The 26,664-nt window shown below is 45.3% G+C and overlaps 1 protein-coding gene across 1 annotated transcript in view; it reads left to right on the forward strand.

The window, feature by feature from the left end:
• Positions 1-24,739, forward strand: part of NPLOC4 (NPL4 homolog, ubiquitin recognition factor) — a 64,413-nt gene extending 39,674 nt beyond the window's left edge. Inside the window, exons 14-17 of the mRNA XM_069750751.1 lie at positions 447-539; positions 2,649-2,765; positions 19,684-19,786; positions 20,519-24,739. Of these exons, the coding sequence (XP_069606852.1) occupies positions 447-539; positions 2,649-2,765; positions 19,684-19,786; positions 20,519-20,679 (474 nt within the window). The 3' untranslated portion in view covers positions 20,680-24,739. The remainder of the gene's footprint in view (positions 1-446; positions 540-2,648; positions 2,766-19,683; positions 19,787-20,518) is intronic.
• Positions 24,740-26,664: the final 1,925 nt, after the last annotated feature.

Genomic DNA, 26,664 nt, shown 5'->3' on the forward strand with positions numbered 1-26,664 from the left:
AAACCCTGCACATTTGAGTAAGATGGAGTGCTGCCTGTTTTTCATTTGAATCTATAGCTTATACCCCAGATATGCTATAACTGTGTATAGATGTGGGTACCACCTCCTGGGAGTCGCATCGTTCTCCATAATTGGAGGTCTCTAACCCACATTCTGCCTGGTAAAGGGGCATATGAATGGAGAGATTTCTTTCTTCATTACTCCCATTGAAGTGAATAGAGTAAACCACAGATATGATTGGTTGCTCTTACACGCCTCCTGGAGGCAGAGGTTGCCTCGCCACGTGCTGTGCGTCCAAGAGGTGAGACAAATATCTATCAAATATCCTAGAGATCTGCCGCGCTTACATATACACAACATTGTGTGTGTGTGAGAAATGTCTTCTGCGCTTCTCTCTTCTTCAGCTTTTTGTATCCCTAACAGTTTGTATTCTCTCTACTTCACAGATCACGACCACATTCCCAAAAGATCCAGTATATACATTCTCCACCTCCAATTTGTTTCCCATTGAAAACCGAGAATCCCTTGGGGAGACCCAGGTGAGACCCCCATTGTTTTGTGACATGCATAAAAATAGATATCAATCCTCTCCTGTAATCTCAGGTGACATTACACTTCATGGTCAGGGTGGTCTTTATTCAGATGTTCGTATATTTAAAGTTAGCAAACTTAATGAGTCCGAGGCTATATGATATTAAGAGCCTGCATGCTTACCTGAAATAGTGCCCCCACTTGTCGATGCGCAGTTATGGTACTTCAGCTCACCCGCAGTCATTTAATATACCACTTACAGTAAATATATTTAGAATATTAATGGTCACAAAGCCGCTAACCCCTTTCTGACCTCGGACGGGATAGTACGTCCGAGGTCAGAAGCCCCTCTTTGATGCGGGCTCCGGCGGTGAGCCCGCATCAAAGTCGGGACATGTCAGCTGTTTTGAGCAGCTGACATGTGCCCGTAATAGGCGCGGGCAGAATCGCGATCTGCCCGCACCTATTAACTAGTTAAATGCCGCTGTCAAACGCAGACAGTGGCATTTAACTACCGCATCCGGCTGGGCGGCCGGAAATGACGTCATCACCGACCCCAGTCACATGATCGAAGGTTGGCGATGCTTCAGAATGGTAACCATAGAGGTCCTTGAGACCTCTATGGTTACTGATCGCCGGTAGCTGTGAGCGCCACCCTGTGGTCGGCGCTCACAGCACACCTGATTTTCTGCTACATAGCAGCGAACAGCAGATCGTGCTGTGCCTGCTTCTAGCCTCCCATGGAGGCTATTGAAGCATGGCAAAAGTAAAAAAAAAAAAAAAAAAAAAAAAAAAAAGTTAAAAAAAATAAAAAAAATATAAAAGTTTAAATCACCCCCCTTTCGCCCCAATCAAAATAAATCAATAAAAAAAAAATCAAATCTACACATATTTGGTATCACCGCGTTCAGAATCGCCTGATCTATCAATTAAAAAAAAGCATTAACCTGATCGCTTAACGGCGTAGCGAGAAAAAAAATTAGAAACGCCAGAATTACGTTTTTTTGGTCGCTGTGACATTGCATTAAAATGCATTAACGGGCGATCAAAAGAACGTATCTGCACCAAAATGCTATAATGAAAAACGGCAGCTCGGCACGCAAAAAATAAGCCCTTAACCGACCCCAGATCATGAAAAATGGAGACGCTACGAGTATTGGAAAATGGCGCAATTTTTTTTTTTTTAAGCAAAGTTTTGAATTTTTTTTCACCACTTAGGTAAAAAATAACCTAGTCATGTTAGGTGTCTATGAACTCGTACTGACCTGGAGAATCATAATGTCAGGTCAGTTTTAGCATTTAGTGAACCTAGCAAAAAAGCCAAACAAAAACAAGTGTGGGACTGCACTTTTTTTGCAATTTCACCACACTTGGAATTTTTTTCCCGCTTTCTAGTACACGACATCCTAAAACCAATGATGTCGTTCAAAAGTACAACTCGTCCCGCAAAAAATAAGCTCTCACATGGCCATATTGACGGAAAAATAAAAAAGTTATGGCTCTGGGAAGGAGGGGAGTGAAAAACGAACACGGAAAAACGAAAAATCCCAAGTTCATGAAGGGGTTAAAGGAATTATGTAATGGGTCATAGAACTCGAGATGTGACTTTTAATATATTAAAAGGGATGGTCCAGGATGAGAAATATGTAGCTGCCTTTTTCCAAAAACGGCACCCCCTGTCTGTGTTGTCTTTGCCTGGTATTATAACTCCACTCTGTTGAATTCATTAAAGATGAGCTGCAAAACCAGACAATCTGTGGGCAGGGACGATGCAGTTTTTCGAAGATGACCACCATGTTTTTATAATCCCAGGTATCCCTTAATTATTGATAGCAAAGGAAAGGCAACTATAACTTAATCGGTGGAGGTCTGGCTCTCACATTTGTGGCTATTCCCAGTATTGCTTGAAAGGGATTGAGCGGCAGCACCAGAGACCACCACATCATGACCCCTGAAAGTGTCCCCACACCAGATCCACCTGCTTGCAGTTGCCTCCATTAATCTGCACTGCCCCCTATGCGTGTCGTTCCAGCATTGTTGTTATTGTCAGTATAATGGTCGCTATAATCCCTACACTTCTGAAGTTGCTGATGAGTTTTCTTCTTTCTGATGTGCAGGATTTCCATAGCTTGGCGACGTATCTCTCCCAAAATCCTTCGGCCATCTTCCTTGAGATCATCTCCGATTTCCATCTACTTCTTTTCTTAGTTACCAATGAAGTGATGCCGCTACAGGTGAGCAGGGTACATTTCCTCCCCAGCCTCCCCCTATTTATATCCCTGGCCACCATGCTTGGTGTATGCCTGCCAAGCTGATCCAATACTGTGTGCCATATGCTGCCTCCTCCTGGCATCCCTGTGCACTGTATGTATTATAGCTGTGGGCAAGAGAGGGGCCTTACATGGCAAGAAGACTCAAGCTGGGCCCAATGAAGGGGTATTCCCAGAAGCAAAATTTGTTTGTTCGTTAGGGGTCTGACCACTTGAACCCCCTTGTAATTCTGAGGATGGGGCTCGAGAATTACAAGAACCTTGCTCTGTAGAGCCATGACTTGAATAGAGCCAAGTTGCGAATGCTCAACCTCCTGTCCATTACTTGTCTGAGGAACTGCCGAAGATAGTGGAGTGCTGTACTCGTCCCATGGGCAATGAGTGGAGCGGAAGTAGAGCATGTGCACCTCTGCTTTGTTCACGACGGGGTTTCTGAAGACCCTAATTCTCCGAACCCCAAAGTGATCAGTGTTCTCTTTTAATTTTCATACTACCCCGTTAAGGATGATGGAGGCATTAGATAAAGGACCTGGTCTCCTAGCTCTACCTGCTCCCACTTGTGGCTTTTTTAGGCCTCGTTTGTGGAATTTAACGTTGTTAGACACAAAACTCCTTAATGTCAACATCCAAAATATTGGCAGCCCCCGAGATGACAAGCAGCTCGTTGTCTTGTAGAGCTGTCATCGCATCGCTCCTTATTTAGAACTCTATTTTGACCCATCTCTATATGCTCAGGTGGTGCCTGAGCTCTCGTCTTCCTCCACATCAGCTCTGTATAGTGGAACATCTAAGAGCTTTGTGCCAAGTTCTACCCTTCATGGAAATCTTAAAGGGGTTCAGGTCCAAAACCTGTTAGGCGCGATGCTGCACTACTGAGGGATAATGTCCTTTTCTATTTCCTGATAGATGCCATGTGGTCATAAAGGCCTGACATGAATAGTAGCCATTTTGTGGCTGTGTGGGAACATTGAAGAGTTTTCTTGCTCCGCTCACTTTTGCATTAAGCGGTGAGTCAGCTGGGTGATGTAAAGTCTAGTGATACCTGTCGACCGTGCATTTGTCTCATTCATTAATTAACAGTGGAGAGATGTGAGATAGTGGCCGATCTCATCCAGGCATATGTCCCAGCAGATATTGGTGGACGTGAGGCTGCTTACCCCACTAACTTCTCCATGTGAAAGTGAGCGGAGCAGGAAAACCCTTTTATATATTTGGTGCATTGGATCTTCAAAAATCTATATCCGAAGGTCAGAATCCCTCAGTAGGGCAGTAATTGTAGGCAGTCATTTATAGCAGACATAAAATAAATTATAAGGGTTTAGATTGCTTAGAGGGGTGTACCTCCCAATCCCCTGCCGTTCCTGTACCGACACTCCCCTGTTCTCTGCCAGTCTCTGTTCTCCCGACACCTGTAATGCCATTTCAAGATGACATCTACCCAATGCAGGGACTTCATTAGGGCAGGACATCATTGCTGGAGATCGGCAGGGAACCAGAAAAGCAGCGGCATAGAGGTGGCAGGGGATTGGGAAAGTGAAAATTATTTTTCTTGGGATTGTAAAATTCCTTTTAAAATGTTTTTTGTACAAAATTAATATAAAATAAAGAGGATTAGGATTTTCTAACTAACTGCAGTGGGCAGAAATAGACTTCTGGTATATGACCCTGTCTGGTTCATCTTCCAGTTTTCACAATGTTGGGGGTTTGTACATGATTTTTGATCATTTCTCGTAGCTTGTTGTCCTGGTTAGGATAGGAGGAGGCAAGTGTGGGCCATACACAGATGGGCAGCACATGTATGAGGGTTCCCGCTATAAATCCTTCAGATCAATCATGTAATTAGGGACTATGTGAAGAACTCAAATCGCCAGTTTGAAGAAGCACTTAAAGCATCACTCCAGCATTTTTTTTTTAAATTTGATCACTGGAGTGGTTCTTAACCCCTTCCCGACATGCGCCGTACATATACTGCTCTGCGGGAGGTGCGTTTCCACAAAGAGCAGTATATGTATGGCCCTGCGATCGCGTGGCCTCACGCTGAGCGCCGCGGCAATCGCGTGCAGATATCAGCTGTATGTGACAGCTGACACCCCACAGCACCGCCCACGATCAGTGTTAGCACCGATCTCGGGAATTTAACCCCTCTGATGCCACTGTCATTAATGACAGCGGCATAGAGAAGCATTGCGCAGGGAGGGGCTCTCTGCACGCTTCCATCAGGACAACGCGATTGCAGGTCCTGCAGAGAGGTGGCATGCCTCCTTCCCTGCCTGTCAGACCCTGATCTGATACTCTACTATATTAGAATCGATCGCTGATCTGACACTCTGCATTGCAATGTCCCATACCGGGACAACGTAAATAAAAAAATGTTAGAATGTGTAAAAATATATATATTTTTTTAAATCCCTAAGGCCACATTCACACGTTCCTTTTTGTCCCGCGGGTTTTCCCGCAGCGGATTTGATAAATCTGCAGGGCAAACCCGCTGCGGTTATCCCTGCAGATTTATCGCGGTTTGTCCTGCGGGTTCCGCTGCGGGATTTACCCCTACTATTGATGCTGCATATGCAGCATTAATAGTAATGTTAAAAATAATAAAATCATGATGATATACTCACCCTCTGACGTCCCGATCTCCTGGGCGCTGCAGGCGGCGGCCCGGTTCCAAAGATGCTGTGCGACCAGGACCTTCGGTGACGTCACGGTCATGTGACCGCGACGTCACCGAAGGTCCTGGTCGCATAGCAAACCTGAGACCGGACGGCCGCGTGCAGCGCTGAGACTTCCGAGGGTGAGTATAACATGATTTTTTATTTTAATTCTTTTTCTCTATCCCCATGATGGCACCACGGAGAGAGGGGTCCGCCCCCAGGGACAGGAAACCTACAGATGAAAAAGGGCGTACCTCTCTCCCACATCAGTTGGTTTCCTGTCCCTGACGGGGAACCTACAGCACGTACCTGAAGGATTCTTCCTGGGATTCCAGGGAGCTGGCCGGTCGGTTCCTGACAGGGGGCACCCTGTCACGGCTGGTTGCAGCGGGTTTTCTCCCCCCTTTTATTCCGACCCTGAAGCACCACCGCTGGGGTCGGCGGGCCCTGTGGGTGAGTGTGCCAGGGGAAGGCAGTAAAGAGGTTCCAGCCTGCCTTCCCCGTGAAAAAAAAAAAAAAAAAAGGGGGAGGAAGGAGGCAGGTGACGGCGGTCACCGATTCAGCCTCTGTACCGCTAGTCGGTACATGGAGGTAGCGGTGGCTATCTTTCCATGGCGGGCACAGGAACGCTAGAGCCGGCCCCACAGCACCGCCGATCACCGCCGCCCAAACTGGAAGTGCGGGGGCAGGCGGAACGAGAAATCGCGCGCACAGGCGTCCCCAATAATACCTTCCCTATAGGACGCCTGTGCCGCGAAACCGGAAGTGACGCGCGCGCCTGCGCAGATGGTCGCTTCTGCCGGCGGCAGATTCAAAAAAGCGTTCCCTAAGGCGTAAGCGTGGAAATCCCCTCTTTGTTGGAAAACTGCAGAGTGGAGCCACTATGAGTGGTAGAGAGGAGCAAGAGGCACAGGAATGTGCACAACTGTTACCTGAGCAATTACAGGTGCAGCGGCACCCGCGTTCACAGCACCAGCGGAAGGGAAATGCTTCGTCCCAGCAGCGCAGCAGCAGTGGTCGCTCAGGGTCACAACGCAGCCAAGTCTCTGGGAAATCTACACGACCGGCGACGAATCCAGTGGATGTAGTCCCGAGGCCAGAGACGGTATCTCACATTCACAAGTGGTGAGTGATCTACGTGAAAGTAATAATGTAATACGAGATTATTTTTTCTTCTAGGGAAGAAAGTGTACAACTAAATCAAAGCACAAAGTTTGTGCGATATGTTCGGAAGAACTACCTTCCTCCTGGGAAAAAAAGCTATGCGGGTCTTGCATAGAAAAAAATCATTCAGGAGGAGTCCCCGGCGTTCGCATCAGACCTGAAAACATTAATAAAAAATCAGGTGGAGAGTGCCCTCAAAGGCATTAGAATTCCGAAGGAAAGATGTAGATCAGGTCATAAATCTCCTGAACCCAGCATAAACGAATCGGAAAGTGAAACATCTGACTCTAATGATTCATCAACATCCGAGACCTCTTCACTATCGTCAGAAGGGGGACGCAGTTGCTTTCCCATCGAAGAGACAGACGCACTGGTAAAGGCTATTAGAACAACCATGGGTCTGGTAGATGAACGTCCCAAAAGAACAGCACAGGACATAATGTTCAGCGGATTAGAACAGAAGAAAAGAAGGGTATTCCCGATAAATGAGAAGATTCATTCTTTAATCAAGAAAGAATGGAAAAAAACGGATAAAAAAGTTCTCTTGACTCCCAAGAGAAAATACCCGTTCGACGACCCAGCCTGCTCATCCTGGAGCAAGGCACCCAAACTGGATGTGGCCATAGCAAAGGCCTCCAAAAAATTTGCCCTGCCCTTCGAGGACATGGGCACTCTAAAAGAGCCGATGGACAAAAAAGCAGACACTTTCTTAAAACACTCATGGGAAGCAGCAGGAGGTGGTCTAAAACCAGCCATCGCAGCCACTTGCACGGCCTGTGCTCTAATGGTATGGCTTGAACATTTGGATTCCCAGCTAAAGGGAAAAGTCTCAAGAGACACAATACAGAAGTCAGTGTCCATGATGAAAGGGGCAGCAGCTTTTCTGGCGGACGCTTCGGTGGACTCTGAGATTAGCAGCCAGGTCGGCCTCTTTTTCCAACGCAGCAAGACGTGCCCTGTGGCTAAAGTGCTGGCCGGGGGACTTGCAAACGAAGACCAAGTTATGCTCAATACCTTGCGAAGGGGAATTCCTGTTTGGATCAACGTTAGATGACATCCTCGACAAAGCGGGGGATAAAAAGAAATCTTTCCCCGGGTTCCCTAACCAGTCATATAGACGTTCCTTTCGGAACAGAAAGTTTATGCGGAGAAGACCCCCAAAAGGAAATAAGGATGGATGGGAAGACAGAAGAAATAAAAATAGGGGCTTCTTGTTCAACAAACCCCCCCCTCCTGATAATAAAAAATCCCAATGAAGGTATTCCCCAGGTTGGAGGGAGACTAGCCGAGTTTCTTCCAGCCTGGGAAAGAATTTCAAACAGCCCCTGGATCTTAGGCATTATACGAGAAGGCCTCAAATTCAAATTTCGTGTCCCTCCCGGCAACTTCTTCAGGATAACGCCTCAAAAACAGTCACACGAACAGTCAGCTCTCCAGAAGGAAATTCTGAACCTAGTCCAGAAAGGGGTATTGCAAGAAGTCCCATACCAGGAAAGAGGCACAGGTTTCTATTCTCCCCTCTTCCTCCGCAAGAAGCCGGACGGATCATACAGAACGATCATCAATCTAAAAAAATTAAACAGTTTCCTAGAGTTACAACATTTCAAAATGGAGACAATAAAATCTTGCGTAAGAATACTCTTTCCCTTGTGTTTCATGACTGTTCTAGATTTACGAGACGCATATTACCATGTGCCCATCCACAGAGATTATCAAAAATATCTCAGACTGGCAGTGAATATCCAGGGGGAGGTAAAACACTTCCAATTCCGGGCTCTCCCCTTCGGGATAGCTATTGCTCCTCGGGTATTCACGAAAATAATGGCAGAAGTAATGGCCCACATACGGGAGCAGAACATTCTAATAGTTCCCTATCTGGACGACCTCCTTGTAGTAGGGAACTCATTCCAACATTGCGAACAACAGTTGAATCAGGTCATGACTTCACTGTCGAGTCTAGGGTGGCTGCTAAACATAGCCAAGTCCAAGATGGTGCCATCCCAGGTACAGATGTACTTAGGGATAGTCCTAGACTCGATCACGCAAACATGCTATCTTCCTCAGGAGAAGATTCAGAAAATGACACAGGCAGTGTTGCAGCTGACGGTATCCCCAGTCACTACCCTGAGGAAAGCAATGTCCCTGTTGGGCTCCATGACTGCCTGTATCCCGGGCGTACAGTGGGCACAATGTCATTCCCGGGATCTACAATGGGAGACTTTAGATTCAGGCATATCTCTGCACGGGAATTTAGACGAGCAGTTAAGTATATCACCAAACACAATACACTCCCTAGCATGGTGGGCGGACCCAGGGAATCTAACCAAAGGGGTTCCTTGGGCTCTACCGACAGAAAAAATTCTAACGACAGATGCAAGCCCCTGGGGTTGGGGAGCACACATAGTCGATCAAGTGGCACAGGGGAATTGGAACAGAAGTCAAAAGCTAGACTCTTCCAACATGAAAGAACTGTTAGCGGTAAAGCTGGCCCTAACACATTTTCTATATCTCCTTCACGGGCATCATGTAAAAGTCTTCTCGGACAACCAAGTAGTGGTCGCATATCTAAACCACCAAGGGGGCACCAGGTGTCGAGCTCTGATGGAGGTAACCCAATCCATCTTCCACATAGCGGAACACAGTCTAAAGTCCTTGACAGCTCTCCACTTAAAGGGCTCAGAAAACCAGACTGCAGACTTCCTGAGCAGGACATGCTTAAAGCAGGGAGAGTGGGAGCTAAATCAGTTGGTCTTCGATCAAATCGTGAATCTCTGGGGTCTACCAGAAATAGATCTATTCGCGAACAGCCAAAACCACAAAGTGAAAACATTCTGCTCAATAGATCCCCGGGGGAACCCTGTAGCTCTAGACGCACTAACAATTCCTTGGAACTATCATCTCGCCTATGCGTTCCCTCCAATGTCGCTCATCCCCTTAGTGTTGAGGGAAATTCGGGAGGAGAGAGCTACAGTGATAGTAATAGCGCCATTTTGGCCCCGCAGAATATGGTTTTCTTGGCTAAGAAACATGTCCATATCGAGTCCTTGGGTTCTACCAGACTCTCCAAAACTTCTGTCCCAGGGTCCAGTATTTCACCCCAATGTAAAAAATTTACACATGACAGCATGGCTTTTGAAAGGAGGTTGCTGAGGGATAAAGGGTTCTCTCCCAACTTGGTGTCCACTCTATTACAGAGTAGAAAACCCGTAACCACTAGAATATATGGGAAAGTGTGGAAAAAGTTTATGTCGGTATCAGGGGCAGACCCGTCCGGGGAAATCCCAATAGGGAAAATACTTGAGTTCTTACAGAAAGGTCTGGAAAGAGGTTTAGCTACAAGCACTCTAAAGGTCCAGGTGGCAGCCTTAGGAGCACTGTATAATTACGACTTGGCCAAAAATCGATGGGTCATGCGTTTCATTAAAGCCTCATCTAGATCCAGACCCATTCCCCTCCACAACTCGCCTCCATGGGATCTAAACCTTGTATTAAACGCTCTAACCAAACCTCCCTTTGAGCCCCTGACAGAAGTTCCTTTAAAGATCTTATCCCTAAAAACCACACTCCTAGTGGCCCTAACCTCGGCTCGTCGTGTCAGCGATATACAAGCGTTATCCTCATGTCCACCCTTTATTCAGATACTTGATGACAAAGTCATTCTTAAAACTGACCCGGCTTACCTCCCTAAAATATCGTCACAGTTTCATAGAACGCAAGAAATTTCTTTGCCCTCCTTTTGTCCCAACCCTAAAAATGAGGGGGAAAGAACACTGCATACCCTAGACTTAAAAAGATGCCTGATCCAATATCTGTCAGCCACTAGGGAGTGCAGGAAGGATAGGGCTTTGTTTGTCTGCTTCCAGGGTCCACGGAAGGGACAAAAAGCATCGAAAGCCACGTTAGCAAGGTGGATAAGAGACGCCATCACCCTATCCTACTCATCCTGCGGGACAGCCATCCCGGAGAATATAAAGGCTCATTCGACCAGAGCAGTGGCATCATCTTGGGCGGAGAGAGCTGGCGCTTCGATACAACAGATATGTAGAGCGGCCACTTGGTCTTCCCAGTCTACATTTTTCAAGCATTACCGCTTAGACTTGACCTCCTCTGATACTACCTTTGGGCGAAGGGTTCTAGAGGCAGTGGTCCCTCCCTAAGAGCTATCTATTCAAATCTCTCCGTGGTGCCATCATGGGGATAGAGAAAATGGTAGTTACCTGCCGATAACGGTATTTCTCTGATCCCATGATGGCACCCGTATATTCCCTCCCTTTTCACACACTTGTGTGCACTTGGTAATGTACCAGTAATTAGTTTTAGTCACGGTGCCTCTGTTAAGTTAAATTGGTTAAGTTTAATTTGTGTAAATATTGAGTTGCAGCTGAAGTTCTGTATAAGGCTCTGTAATCCAACTGATGTGGGAGAGAGGTACGCCCTTTTTCACCTGTAGGTTTCCTGTCCCTGGGGGCGGACCCCTCTCTCCGTGGTGCCATCATGGGATCAGAGAAATACCGTTATCGGCAGGTAACTACCATTTTTTTTAATACAAATATGGTTCCCGGGGCCTGGAGGAGAGTCTCCTCTCCTCCACCCCGGGTATAACCCGCACATTATCCGCATTACTTCCCGCATGGTGGGCACAGCCCCATGCGGGAAGTAAGCGGATCAATGCATTTCTATGGGTGCAGAATCGCTGCGATTCTACACAAAGAAGTGACATGGTCCTTCTTTTTTACCGCAGCAATTCTGCGCGTTTTTTTTCGGGTTTTTCCGCATCATGTGCACTACGGTTTCTGTTTTCCATAGGGTAACATTGTACTGTAAAATAACAAAAGATGCAGCACTCACCAGATTCTTGCTGAAGATAGTGTCCTTTATTCGCTTAAAGCGATGTGAGACATTATGCGGAGAGGCGGCAGGAAAGAGGATTGGGTGCGGAAAGAATCCTCTTTCCTGCCGCCTCTCCGCATAATGTCTCACATCGCTTTAAGCGAATAAAGGACACTATCTTCAGCAAGAATCTGGTGAGTGCTGCATCTTTTGTTATTTAACAAGTTGGAAAGTCTGTCTGCTTTATATGCTAAGCACCACCCGACATCTGCAAACACATAGACTGGTGGCTTGAAGTTTATGCCGAGACTTCTCCTACACTGTTACTGCCTGTGAAGATTAACACATCGAGTGCCGCTCAGTTCCTTTTCTGCGGGTCAGTAACATTGTACTGTACCCTGCATGGAAAACAGCTGTGGACCCGCAGCGGCAAAATCGCCGCGGTTCCGCAGTAAAAACCGCATAGTGTGAACATGGCCTAAATAAAGAGAAAAAATGAAATAGTATTTAACAATAAACACATTTATTTATGTAAATAAAAAACAAAATAATAAAAGTACACATTTGGTATCCATCCATAAAGACCTGCTCTATAAAACTGTCCCACTAGTTAACCCCTTCAATAAACACCCTAAAAAAAAGAGAGGCAAAAAACAATGCTTTATCATCATACTTCCGAACATAAAGTGCAATAAAATGCGATCAAAAAGATGGATGTAATAACGTCCCGAGGTCCCAGTTCTTTTGTTTTCTTCAGCTGAGATCAGCTATCAAGTCATACCTACGTTCTGGGAGTATGACTCAAATCATTTCATCTTTCCCCTTAATAGGAATTCTTAAGTCGCAAGGTCCCCAGGGACTCATCTCTGCTTTATACACATACATGTTATCGGTGGGAACCAATTCTGCTATAGTGTCAATTAAGGGAAGGTGGGAAGGTCTAATTCTTGACGCTCAAGATGAGGATTGGGAGGAAATTCTTGAATCTCCGATTGGAGTGTCCCCATCAGTCAATAATAGAATGACCCAGTTATATATCATAGATCAGTCATATTTAACTCCGTTGCGGCTTTTTAAGATGGGTCGGTTTCAAACATCGGAATGTTTGAGATGTCATTCGCTGAAAGCAAACCTTATACACATGGTATGGCGTTGCCCCATTATTCTGTCTTAGTGGAGCCAAGTAACGTCGCTGTTGACATCTCTAGTACAATCCCCTGTTCCTCTCAGTCCCTTAGTTTGCTTATTTGGGGTGCTAGACTACGAAATCTGGGGGCACTATGTTAACATTTTTCTACCTGAGACACTCTTTCTGGCTAGGAAGGTGTTGGCATTGCTCTGGATGGGTAGTGCACATCCCTCTCTCGGGACGTGGATAGAATTGGTAAACTCAATCATACCATATGAGCGAACATTATATCAAAACAGGGGCTGCTTAAAGAAATTCAACAAGATTTGGGACAGGTGGAACTCTTCTCATCTTACTGTATCGGGTGATGGTGGCCTGACACCACCATGAGTGTTTTGGTTAGAACGCATCAACTCATACTCTACTTCATCAGATAGTTATTATAAGGTACCGTATATACTCGAGTATAAGCCGACCCCCTAATTTTGCCACAAAAAACTGGGAAAACTTAATGATTCGAGTAAAAGCCTAGGGTGGAAAATGCAGCAGCTACTGGTAAATATTAAAAATAAAAATAGATAAAAGTAAAATTAATTGAGACATCAGTAGGTTAAGTGTTTTTGAATATCCATATTGAATCAGGAGCCCCATATAATGCTCCATACAGTTTATGATGGGCTCCATAGGATGCTCCTTATTAAAATATGCTCCATATAATCCTGCACAAATGTTGATTGACCCCATAAGATGCTGCATACAGACATTTGCCCCGTATAATGCTCCACAAATGTGGATTATGGCCCCATGAGATGCCCCATACAGATATTTGCCCCCATATCATGCTGCACATGGCCACATAAGATGCCCCATACAGATATTTGCTCCCATATCATGCTGCACATGGCCACATAAGATGCCCCATACAGATATTTGCCCCCATATAATGCTGCACATGGTCACATAAGATGCTCCATACAGATATATAAGATGCCCCATACGGATATTTGCCCCCATATCATGCTGCACATGGCCACATAAGATGCCCCATACAGATATTTGCCCCCATATCATGCTGCACATGGCCACATAAGATGCCCCATACAGATATTTGCCCCCATATAATGCTGCACATGGCCACATAAGATGCTCCATACAGATATATAAGATGCCCCATACAGATATTTGCCCCCATATCATGCTGCACATGGCCACATAAGATGCCCCATACAGATATTTGCCCCCATATCATGCTGCACATGGCCACATAAGATGCACCATACAGATATTTGCCCCCATATTATGCTGCACATGGCCACATAAGATGCTCCATACATATATTTGCCCCATATGCTGTTGCTGCGAATAAGAAAATTACATACTCACCTCTCAGGCCCCCGGCACGTGCTATACTCACCTTTCCCGTTCCACTGCTGACCGCCACTGTGTCTTCCCCATCCTCTGCACCGACGTTCAGGAAGAGGGCGGCACGCACTAATCACGTCACCGCGCCCTTTGACCGGAGCGTCACTGCGGAAGACACAGCGGCGCCGAGGATGGAACGAGGAGCAGGTGAGTATCGCACACTGCCCCTGTCATACTTACCTGCTCCTGGCGCCGTCGCTGCACCTCTGTTCCCCGGCGCCGCATTTTCTTCCTGTAGTGAGCGGTCACCGTTACTGCTCATTACAGTAATGAATATGCGGCTCCACCTCTATGGGAGGTGGAGCCGCATATTCATTACTGTAATGAGCAGTACCATGTGACCGCTCACTACAGGAAGAAGCTGCAGCGCTGGAAGAAGCAGGGACGTGCAGGGACCGCACCAGTAGTAGGTGAGTATAATTAGACAGTCCCCGCTCCCCCTCCCCTGCCGACCCCTGGGTATGACTCAAGTATAAGCCGAGAGGGGGACTTTCAGCCCATAAAAGTGGGCTGAAAATCTCGGCTTATACTCGAGTATATACGGTATATACAGTACAGACCAAAAGTTTGGACACACCTTCTCATTTAAAGATTTTTCTGTATTTTCATGACTATGAAAATTGTACATTCACACTGAAGGCATCAAAACTATGAATTAACACATGTGGAATTATATACTTAACAAAAAAGTGTGAAACAACTGAAATTATGTCTTATATTCTAGGTTCTTCAAAGTAGCCACCTTTTGCTTTGATGACGGCTTTGCACACTCTTGGCATTCTCTTGATGAGCTTCAAGAGGTAGTCACCGGGAATGGTTTTCCATTCACAGGGGTGCCCTGTCAGGTTTAATAAGTGGGATTTCTTGCCTTATAAATGGGGTTGGGACCATCAGTTGTGTTGTGCAGAAGTCTGGTGGATACACAGCTGATAGTCCTACTGAATAGACTGTTAGAATTTGTATTATGGCAAGAAAAAAGCAGCCAAGTAAAGAAAAATGAGTGGCCATCATTACTTTAAGAAATGAAGGTCAGTCAGTCCGAAAAATTGGGAAATTTCAGTCTGCATTTAATTCGCATTAAGGCTCAGCGCACATTTATGCCACGCACTGTGCTGAGCGCTTACATCGGGGGTTTCCGTGTAAATCTCTGAAATATGTGATTCAGACAAAACCCCAGGTGGAAAGTTCACTATATTGAGGCAGATGGAGGCACTGTGGACACCGTCTGACCTGTGATCCGGCGATGTCTGTCTTTTTAGGATTGCATAAAAGTGCCATCAGCCACAGTTTTGTGCACTTCTGAAAAGGACAGTGCTGAACAGAGGCCAGACGGAGTCTAGAGTAACTCTGCTCCCCCATTATAGTGAAAGGATCCCTCGGGGTTTTATCTGTCACGTCACTCAGAGATTTAGATGGAAACCCCAAAGGAAGTGCTCAGTGTAGAGTGCCGGATAAATGTGATCTCAAACTTTATGTAAAATGTTCCCAATAAAAGCTTCAACTCAATCCACAAAACAAAGCAAGTCCCCACTCAGATCTGTCATCTCTTAACGGAAATATAAGGGGGGTGGGGGGGGGAGGGCCTCGACGTTACTGGTATCACAAAGACTCTGGAAAAGCGAAGTGTCTCCTTGCCCCCAAATGAAATTCAGCAAATTCTCCAATCCCAAATCCAAATGCCCCCCCTCCCTTCTGAGCTCCAGTGTGCCTAAACCACATTTTGCGCCCACATGACTGGCATTTCTGTAGTGATGAGAGCCGGCCTAGTTTACGGGTTAGTCTCCTGAAGCATGAGCTGGGCATAATGTTCTGGTGACTGCAACGTACTGGTCACTACAACGGTTTACAATTTTCAGTCAGCAACTTCCACTGCTGCTTGCTTTTAGAAAACACCCATGGAGTCAAAATCGTCACTACATCTGTAGATAAATTCCCAAATGGTTATAATTTCCAAAATGGGGTCACTTTGGGGGGATTCTGCTTTTCTAGCACTTAAGGCCTCTTTATATGGAATCCGCAAATTATTCTAGGAAAATCTGCACTCCAGGAGGCAAGTAGTGCTCCGTCCCTCCCAAGTCTCTCCATATGGCAAAGTAGTACTGTACATCCACATATAGGGTATTTCTACATTCAGCAGAGATTGTGGGACAAATTCTGGTGCCATTTTTACCCATTTCCCAATGTGAAAATGTAAAACTTGGGGCTAACACACAATCTTGGTGGTAAAAATGTAAATAATTTTTTCCTCACTGCTCAATGGTATAAAAGTTTGTGACACACCTGTAGTGTCAATATAATCACTGCACGCCTAGATAAATTTATTGAGAGGTTTAATTGTTAAAATGGCGTCACTTTTGGGGGGTTCTGGTGTTCTGGCACCCCAGCAGCTCTGCCAATGAAACATGGCACCCTAAAACAAGTGCAGCAAAATCTGCACTGTAATATGGTGCTTACTTCCCTTCTGAGCTTTGAACTGTGCCTCAAAAGTAGTTTTCGACCACTTATAAGGTATCGGTGAACTCAGGAGAAACTGCAAAACAAACTTTGGGGTCCATTTTCTCCTTTTGCCCTTGTCAAAATACAAAATTTATAGCTAAAAAAGATTTTTGTGGGAAAAATGTGATTTTGTTTTTTTAAATTTTCACGGGTTAATGTTATAAACTTCTGTGACGCACTTGGGGGTTTAAGGTTCTCAATACACATCTACTGTAGATAAGGTCCCAAAGGGGTCTAGTTTCCTAAATGGTGTCATTTGTGGTGGGAGGGTTTCCACTGTTTAGGCACATCAGGGGCTCTCGAAACGCGACAAGGCGTCCGCTAATTATTCCAGCATATTTTACATTCTAAAAGGCAAATGGCGCTCCTTCCATTCCAAGCCCTGCCGTGCTCCAAAACAGTTGTTTGCCTCCACATATGGGGTGTCTACACTCAGGACAAATTGTGCAACAAATTGTATGGAGCAACTTCTCTTGATATCCTTATGAAAATGCAAAATTTGAAGCTAAAAAAGATTTATTTGGGAAAATTGTAAATTTTATTACATTTTTTTATTTTTTATTTCACGGCTTAACGTTATAAACTTCTGTGAAGCATCTGTGGGTTCAAGGTGCGCAATACACATCTAGATAAGTTTCGTAATGGGTCTGATTTCCAAAATGGGGTCATTTTTGGGGGGTTTCCACTGTTTAGGCACATCATGGGCTCTCCAAAAATGACATTGCGTCCACTAATTGTGCGTTTGCTCTGGTTCTCATAGACTTGCATTGACAGTTTGTGATGTAGCTTCTGACTTACGACCAGTCAGAAGCCGCACTCACAAGGGAGGCTGCAGGACCCGAGCAGCTCAGAAAAACTGTGAAGATGACGGAGGGTGAGTATATAACCAGAGGCAGGGGGCTTGCGTGGTTAAACCACTACTCCCAACACTGAAAAAAGCAAATGCTGAAGTGGTGCTTTAAAGCTACAAGTTGTCTTCTGAGCTACTATACACAGGTCCTCCATTGTAAGGTCTACACGACTGGTTCAGGGCTTCAACAAAACAGCAGGTCTTGTGGGGGGTTTCCAGTATTTTGCAAGTCTTGTGGGGTGTTCTCTGTATATGGCAGGTTTTGTGGGTTGTTCCCAGTGTACAGCTTGTCTGGTATGGTGTTTCTGGTATACGGAAGAACTTTTGGAGTGTTCCCAGTCTTGTGGGGTGTGACCGGTATATTACAGCTCTTGCAGATTGTTCCCAGGAAACTGCATCTCTTGTGGGGTGCTTCTGGGAAGCTGCATCTCTTGTGCGGTGTTCCTGATATGCAATGATCCAAGGGCAAGAAGTGAACCAGCGACAGGGTCATGTATCCGAGGCTCATTGACAATTCGTAGGAATGGAGAGGTCTAAGATTCTAAGGAATTTATATAAAACATCACAATTGTTTTGATATGGCTTAAAACAAAGAAAAAATGAAGATCGTATAAAATAACATGGTGGACACCAGGCCTACGTGTTTTGAACCTTACAGGCTTAACCTTGACCAAGTCAAGTTTTATATATAAAATAAATTTTTTTGTGGTTGCTGGATTTTTATTTCTTCTTTCATGGTTTCAGCTGAGGAGCGAGCCTGATCCCTCCGTGCATCTCGCCCCGCTCCAATATATCTTCTAAACCGTTTTGCTGATGAACTGTTTGTTTTGCTCATAATAGAAAGGTGTCAGGACACAGCATCGCAGTTATGATAGAAAGTTGTCAGGACATGCAGAGTATCGCAGCTTTAATAGAAAGGTGTCAGGACACACCAAGCATCGCAGCTATGATAGAAAGGTGTCAGGACTCGCAGGGCATCGCATCTATAATAGAAAGGTGTCAGGACATGCAGAGTATCGCAGCTTTAATAGAAAGGTGTCAGGACACACCAAGCATCGCAGCTATGATAGAAAGTTGTCAGGACTCATAAAGCATCGCAGCTGTGATAGAAAGTTGGCAGCACTCGCAGAGCATTGCATCTATGATAGAAAGATGTCAGGACTTGCAGAGCATCACAGCTATGGTAGAAAGTTGGCAGCACTCGCAGAGCATCGCATCTATGATAGAAAGGTGTCAGGACTCGCAGAGCATCGCAGCTTAGATAGAAAAGTGTTAGGACACAGTGCATCGCAGCTATGCTAAAAAGGTGTCAGATATCGCATAGCATTGCAGCTATGATAGAAAGGTGTCAGGACTCGCAGGGCATCGCATCTATAATAGAAAGGTGTCAGGACATGCAGAGTATCGCAGCTTTAATAGAAAGGTGTCAGGACACACAGAGCATCGCCGCTATGGTAAAAAGGTGTCCGGACTTGCAGAGCATCAACGCTATGATAGAAAGTTGTCAGGACACATAGAGCATCGCATCTATGATAGAACGGTGTCAGGACACGCAGAGCATTGCAGCTTTTGCTAACGTCCTGTGGTCATACATAAGCGAAGGTCTGGTGGTGGAGTCCATGGGTCAGAGCTTTTTTGTGAGCAGCCTATGGGTGTCACACATTATTGTGGCTGTGATCTTATGTCTGAGCAGACATTGCAGACTAAAGTGGCATATATGCCAGGTGGTTAGCCCCCTGATAAAACACATACTAAGAAGGGAAGAATATAATAAGTACACACAGGTGCTGCCATGGCATTGAAGCTGTGGCTTTGGCAATGTCCATCGCACATGAATGATGGTGAGTTATAAGTCGTCCATGTTGGTGTGTGTGATACACTTCCGCCCTGGCTCGCTCTCGATGTTGGTGTCTCCTCTGTATTCACTCCACAAGCAACAGGAATCTCAACTGTGAGATATCATTCACAGATGTCTATGCCGGGCCGCAGAACCTCCCCTTCACACTCGTAATTGGCAGCCAGTGACACTGGCAGGGGACCAGTCCCTATTTTATAGGCCAGGAGATCAGTCTATGCTTATAGAGCATGTGCACAGCAGCTGGGATGTCCTTGTTCGCCTGGTGGTCAGGCCCTTTGACGTTTTAAGCCATCTCGTGAAGGTTTATTGCATGGCTTGGATAGCATTTTTCCTCTAAAATCACTCCAGTCCACCTCCCCCTAGCTTGGAGTGACTGATAACAGGGAGAAATAGATTACATTGAAGTTCACAACAATGATATGTAAAATAGAGTTCCCCTTTAATTCTAGAGACCTTAACATATGTGTTTCTCCCTTTAGGATAGTATAAGCTTGCTCTTGGATGCTGTAAGAACCAGGAATGAAGACCTTGCTCAGACTTGGAAGAAATCGGAGCAGTGGGCGACAATCGAGCAGTTGTGCAGTAAGTGCCACAAGATAAAATGAGTAACCGCGTTCACACCGAATTCTAAATACGGCGAATTCATGTATCATGTATGCATAGGCTATGCTATAAACTCTGGATGAGAAAGGGGGTTTGTCTATTTTACCAAAAGAGCCAATCGACATTATTCATTCCCTCCCAATAATTTCTATACACTCCCAATAGGAACTTGACTTGAAATATTCCCGCGACCCTAGGCCAGCAGCCATGTCAGTAGTACAGATAGGGGGTTCTTGAGCTGTGACCTCCACTAATTTCCAAAATGGTAGATCTCTGCAGATCTGAACTTGGTATAGTTCTCTTAGTATCTCCAAGGGGCGTATTAAAGGGTAAATCAACCACTATGAACTTGCGGCCATCTATATTGTATAGGTGACACCAGTGGTCTTACAGCACCACCCAGTTCTGAGAGGACACGGACTGATGAGAATAGACTGGAGGCTGAGAAGTGATGACAGCAGGAAGTAAAGGAATTTTTTGTGGCTCTGAACAAAACGATGAACAAGACAATTGGCGTCGGTACAGATGCTGCGAATATCCGTCACACATTTGTTACTCATTATGTAATGTATTATTAGAGCTCGCATGCTCATGATGGCCATCACTGGGACTTAAGGGGCCACACCTGCTTCAAAATATATGCCGGTCTCTATTTCTTATCCATGCATGGGTTTTCCAGTCCTTATGAATAAAATAGTCTCTTTCCTTTAGGCACGGTTGGGGTGCAACCATCAGAGCTTCAAGATTACGGGGCCATCGGGGGATCCACGCATGCTGCCTCATCAACGTCGATGTGGTCCTGTCAACACTGCACCTTCATGAACCAGGCTGGGACAGACCAGTGCGAGATGTGCCGCCTGCCCCGGACCTAGCATCGGCGCACAGACGTTGGGGCTAGCAAGAAAGCACTATCAGGAGCTGATCTTAGGCGAGCCCCACCCTACAATGTCGCTTGTGTAGGGCTGTGTGAAGGAGACGTCTTAAGTTTGTCCATCCTCCAAGGGTAGTATGTAGGGGTGCAGAGCTTACGAGCCCACCAGCCACAACCTTTGCCCAGCCCATAAGGTATGGGAGGGGGGTTGGGTTGATAAGATGTTGTCTTGGTCCTTGCTTTGCCTCCTGGACGGTCTGCTGCCAGTTCTACAGCTTGGGCTTTCCTGCATATCTTCTTACACATTCACCTCCTTGATTGAAAACGGAGCCTAGTTAAAGTGGTCATGTCTTGATGATTATTACTTTACCAAGAGGCAGCTCTTGCACCCGTCCCATTCTCTGCATCTGTCGGCACGCCATCGCTTTACTTTTTCACGCTGGCAACATCTGGATTGGCAACAAGCAAATCCGTACATCAGAGAAACTATCAGCTTTTACCCACCATGATCGCGATCCGCAAGTATTACTTTAAATGCTAACGACCTTAGATTAAAGACAGACTTTTGGGTGGACTTCCTGTCATTGGTACTTGTTATTTTTCTTAAAGGGAAATGCTTATGTGGATCAGAAAACGTTGTAAAAAAAAAAAAACACACACAAAAAACTCCAGTTCTACACAGTGTATCGGGATTTATTTTCGTACCAGCCTCTCGATCATAGCAGGGTCCAGAACAATTTATATGTGTGAGGAAGAAAAGATCCGATTAACTGTCTATGACTACCAATAGGTGGCGGTACTGTAAGTCGGTGAGGAAGGGTCTGTCTGGGGGTCTTTAATTTGCTGCAGCAGGGAGAAAACCCTCGGATGTCTTCTCTTGCTCTCGTACAGGTCCAGTTGATTGACAGGTTTCTCCCATGTGTGCACATACGGAGAGACCTGTCGATGAACTAGAGGGGGTTGGGGAAAGTCTGCCAGGGGCTGCACCGGACTAGTCAGGTCTCTACCTATAGTACAACATTCTCTTGCCATTACCCAAAGGTGGTGGAGAACGTTTTACATTTTCATTTTCAGAAACGGTGCCACACTTGTCTGCAAGCGATGTCTGGTATTTCATTAGTCAAGCAAATGGGGTTGAGTTGCAATATCTCAAACCACCCAAGAGTGGTGCTGTTACTGGGAAGGGAAAATAGTCCCCTCTCCCTCCCCCCCCCCCCCCATTGTTTAATCTTATGCGACCCCCGACCTTTTTAACCTTCATCATTAGAACCTGTTCCCCAACTAGGTGACTTATAAGGCAATCCCTACATGACTTTTTATTAAATTAGCTTTTTATAAGGTCTTCCAAAGCCCCATTAACCTGAGGGGATTAAGCAAAATGCTGTGATCCCCTGACGTATAAATCCTGCCAATGTAGCAGGTGAGTGGAAAGAACGGCGCAGTCGGCTCCGCTGGCACCAGGCGGTTGCAGTAAATCCTCTTCATGTATAATAGATTTCCATATCCCTATAGCGTTGTATATAATGGATACAGTAAGACAAGCCTCTCAGGGCCACGCCGGACAGTATATTTAGATACGGAGTTAAAAAGCCCATATATCAGTACGTCTGACCCGCAGTGATCACAGAAGTTTGCAGAGTGCCTTATTAGTACTGCCCTAGTGTGGGTTTACCATTAGCCCGCTCATTTGTTTAGGAGGGAGGAGGATATTTTTTTTTCTTACACGTATATAAGATAAGAGGAAGAGTTTTTGCTTCTTAAAGAGGTCGTATCACTATATTGTATGAGAATCTGATAAATTAAGGCAGCAGGGGGCATGGCTAGAGTACAGGCAGGGATGTGTTGCCTAGCAACGTGATTTCTCTGGGTTCCGCACTAATCAGATTTCTGCGAGGATGCATGTATCTGACCGTAGTGACTACTGCCACCGCTGCAAACTTTTACCATTAAAACCTGCCAAGTGTTCTACGTGGAACGTATTACTCATCTGACTCCTTTGTTTCCACTAGAAGAAGGAGAGTCATGTGCTAAGCTTAATGGCAGATGTGTGAACAGAGCAGAGGAATGGCTGATACTTACTACCATTTTTGCATGGCACCTTCTGTAGCATGGGATGTTGCCAACCTGGCATCCCTCCGCTGAGCTAAAGAGGATCACCTCATATATTAGAAGAGAAGGACTGACGGCTGACAGATTATTGGCCACTTCGCATATGGAACAAAAGGTGTAGTCTGGTTGCCATGGACAGAACTTTTAAGGGCTAGTCTCACCAAGGCAGCCTCTGTAAATTTAATATTGGAACTCGGGACCCCTATCTATGACCCAGGAGGGAAAGGCACTTGAAGTATGGCTTTCGCTTTGAAGGACTTAAAGGGAACCTGTTGTACTGAAAATGGTATCTGATCTGCAGGCATGATGATATAGAGCAGGAGTAAGTGATCAGGTTTATAGAAAAAATGTAAGTAAAAGTTGCAATTTATTCATTCAATTCCATTATGTTTGCAAATGAGTCAAATGGGCAGTCCTATTCAGGCAATCACTGAGTGGAACCGCCCATTGGACTCCTACATAGAAACAGCAGGGTTTCAATGAATAGAATACTGAATGATTACTGAATCTTTTCCAACAAACTGCTATATCATTTTTCTCAGCTTTTCCTCTACATCGTGCTGTCTGCAGATCTGACTGAATGCTAATGTGACGGGTTCCCGTTAAACTGTCTTGACTACTCATCTTGTGTCAGCTCCTATATTGAAGGGCTGACTGATGAGCCCAACCTGCTTTGAAATGGTCCATACAGCACTACTAGGAAGTGTCCATGATGAGCATTGACCCCTTCCTGACTTTGTTCATTAATACTGAGTGAGGCTAAGCTGCCGTACACAATGCATCCCATAGAGGAGGCTAGCACAGTGTCGCAGGAAAACAAAATCAGAAAGGGGTTAATACTGAGTGAGGCTAAGCTGCCGTACACAATGCATCCCAAAGAGGAGGCTAGCACAGTGTCTCAGGAAAATAAAATCAGAAAGGGCACCAGCTCTCCACACTTTCTCATATATGTCCTGAAGGCTGTACCACCTCCTAAGGGAATCCTCCACATTGCACTAGCCCTAACATGTAAGAATGGTCTCTGGACCCCAAAAAATGATCAGCTGTTTCTTCATTGTGTTCTGTTTCCCTGCAGCACCACCACAGGAGACATTAAGCATTACACAGTCGCTAATCAAATCAGTGGGGGTTGCCTTTGTAAAGTAGAACCGGACAGGTCCTCCACAGTGAGACAAAACTCTTGTATACATGTGCTCAATTCTGGAAAAGGGTCCCTCCATTAATTCTGTGGTTGGATATTGAAAAAGGGGTTTGGCAAGTAATGCCAAATATTTCCTGCAGATTGGTCCATATATCAGAACCTTCAGTGGAAAACCATATATATATACCGTACATATATATGTCCACTTCCAACCAATAATGTAAGGGAATCCTTTGCCCTACCACATTAGAGTCCAGCTGCCTCCCAAATGGTTCCATTTCTACCCTAACCAAAGTCTGGGTGTATTCTATGAGTCAAGAGGGAGCATGAACGCTTCCATCCCCAAGGGCCAGCGAGGGATGTCGATCTGTGTGGTGGGGCATCCTATAGACACCCTAATACTATGGGCTGTATCTCATGACAAGTGCCTTTTTAAGAAGGTCCCTTACATATTTCCATCGATAGGGTTGTGATTAATGATGTAACAATATGTGCCCGGATTTTCTTCTATGGCCATCTAAAGTGTAGCAAAGTCTCTATGATCGTTCCACTGACAGATACAGGTCCATGGGGGAGTAGAAGGTATTGTGGGTCCTTGTGTGAGAAGGACACCCAGGTACCACCGGTGGTTTGCCGTGAGTACACCAGAGATCTTTGTGAAGTGTAGTGCCGCTTGACCTCTCCGATTTCTTTTATTCTTTCCTCATGGTGTACTTTCCCGCTGGGGCTTACAGGAGTGTGGGACACCAGGCGTCAGACAGGGTTGTGTGTATTTTAGCACTGTTGAATTTAAATAAATGCTTGACGAATAGCCACCGTTGTCTGTGTTATTTTTATAAGACCTCCCCCCACCCCCCAAGTTCATTAGTGTTCTTTGTAATTAAGGAATGTTGGCATCTAAGGAGCCTTCACTATTAATGATGAGCGAACGTGCTCGGATAAGGTGTTATCAGAGCATGCTCCTGTGCTAACCAAGGGTCTTTGACATGCTCGAAAAATGTTTTAGTCCCCGCGCCTGCATGTCTCATGGCTTTTCGACAGCCACAACACATGCAGGGATTGCCTGTTTGTTACGTAATCCATGAATGTTTTGTTGCTGTCGAACAGCCGCGAGACATACAGCCGCCGGGACTCTATTTTTCTAGCACTCCGAAGACACTCTGTTAGCACCCGAGCATGCTCTGATAACACTTTATCCGTGCCCGTTCGCTCATCACTATTCACTATCTGATGGGATGGAGTTTGTGCCTGTTGTAAAAATATATAAAAAATTTCAAGCCCTTTTGGTCCTGGGGACAAATTTTCCCAGCTGAGTTCTTTGGAAACGCCATTGACTTTCGTAGTTCCTAATGGCTAATAACTTTTATACCCATGCCCACATACTCCCTGGGAGCCAGTGATTCAACTCTTACGCTAGTGCAGTCGTAATGTATAATATTTTATAATAACACAAGACCTCAAATGTTAAAAGGGTCCTCCAACACTACAATATTAGTCGCCGGTCCTTAGGAAAGTCCCATCAATATCAGGTCGGTAAGTGTTCAACGCAACGTTTAGTACCATTTATTAGAGGGGTTGTCCAGGCTTGGGGCTCTAGTCTGCAGTCACGCTATGTGAATTCAAACTTTGTTATCTGCACCGTGCGCGATGTCAGGATTCTCCAGCACCAAGAGTGGGCGGTCATTTGATTTGTATACTTCAGGCCACATGCTGACTAGACGTGTCTGGCCTTGCTCCATTCACTTGTATTGAGCAAGGCCACACACGTCTAGTCAGCGTGTGATCGCATACTTACCGGCACTGAAGAATCCTGACAGTGTGAACTCTGTGAGGATTCACACATCTGCAGTGAATGCAAACCTGACCCCCAAGCCTGGAAATTGCCTTAATGTTAGGTAAAAATGTATTTGTTCCCATTTCTCTAAGGTGTCTACCTATTTATCATTCTGTGCAGAAAACGCTATTTTGTGCTGTTGTTGATCAGTAACCGCAGCATAGTGACCGGTAAACAATAAGCTGTTGCTCCAAGGAGCCTTCAATCAGATGACTGGCAGGTTGTGGACAGTTGGACCCCCAGGACTAGAAAATCAGAAACTCTGCCATCCACCTACCACTGATTGTAAGTGAATGGAACTGAACTGGGTACTAAAGTACATTTGCTCCAAAAATTAAGAACTTTTCAAAATGTCACAATTGAAACATCTGAAAATCTCAAATCCATAATGATAAACATGATAAAAAATTATAAAAGGTGCGAAAAATGCCAAAAACTGGATCATAAAAAGTGCAAATGCAATAATGTCTCCGGTACTATTTTTATTTTTTTTAATAATCCCGCAGGAGCCTTTAATTTTACTATCATTACACAATTTGCAGCTTGTAAACCTCAACAATTCTCTCCACTGCCATAATAGCTTCCTGGCAGGTTACTGGTTAATAAGCCCATTGCTCCATGTTTATCTTCCGTCATACAGGAATGGTTTCCAGACCCCCAAGTCTCAAATCCCATAAGATTTCATGTAAAGCCGCGCTACCCCCCCCATAGATCTGCCCTTCCTGAGTAAATTATCTGCAAGGGATATAATGTAGAAATAAAAAAAAAAACCAAGCATTTGTGCATTGATTACATTGAAACGTAAGAAATGTAACCTAGGACATTTATGTTGTCCCCCTCCTCCTGTGTCAATCAAGGTTGTCTAGGGAAAAATAATAGCGGTCTTCCAAAAACAGCGCCAC

Source organism: Ranitomeya imitator, chromosome 2 (genome assembly GCF_032444005.1).
Source record: "Ranitomeya imitator isolate aRanImi1 chromosome 2, aRanImi1.pri, whole genome shotgun sequence".
In the NCBI taxonomy this organism is placed as follows: Eukaryota; Metazoa; Chordata; class Amphibia; order Anura; family Dendrobatidae; genus Ranitomeya; species Ranitomeya imitator.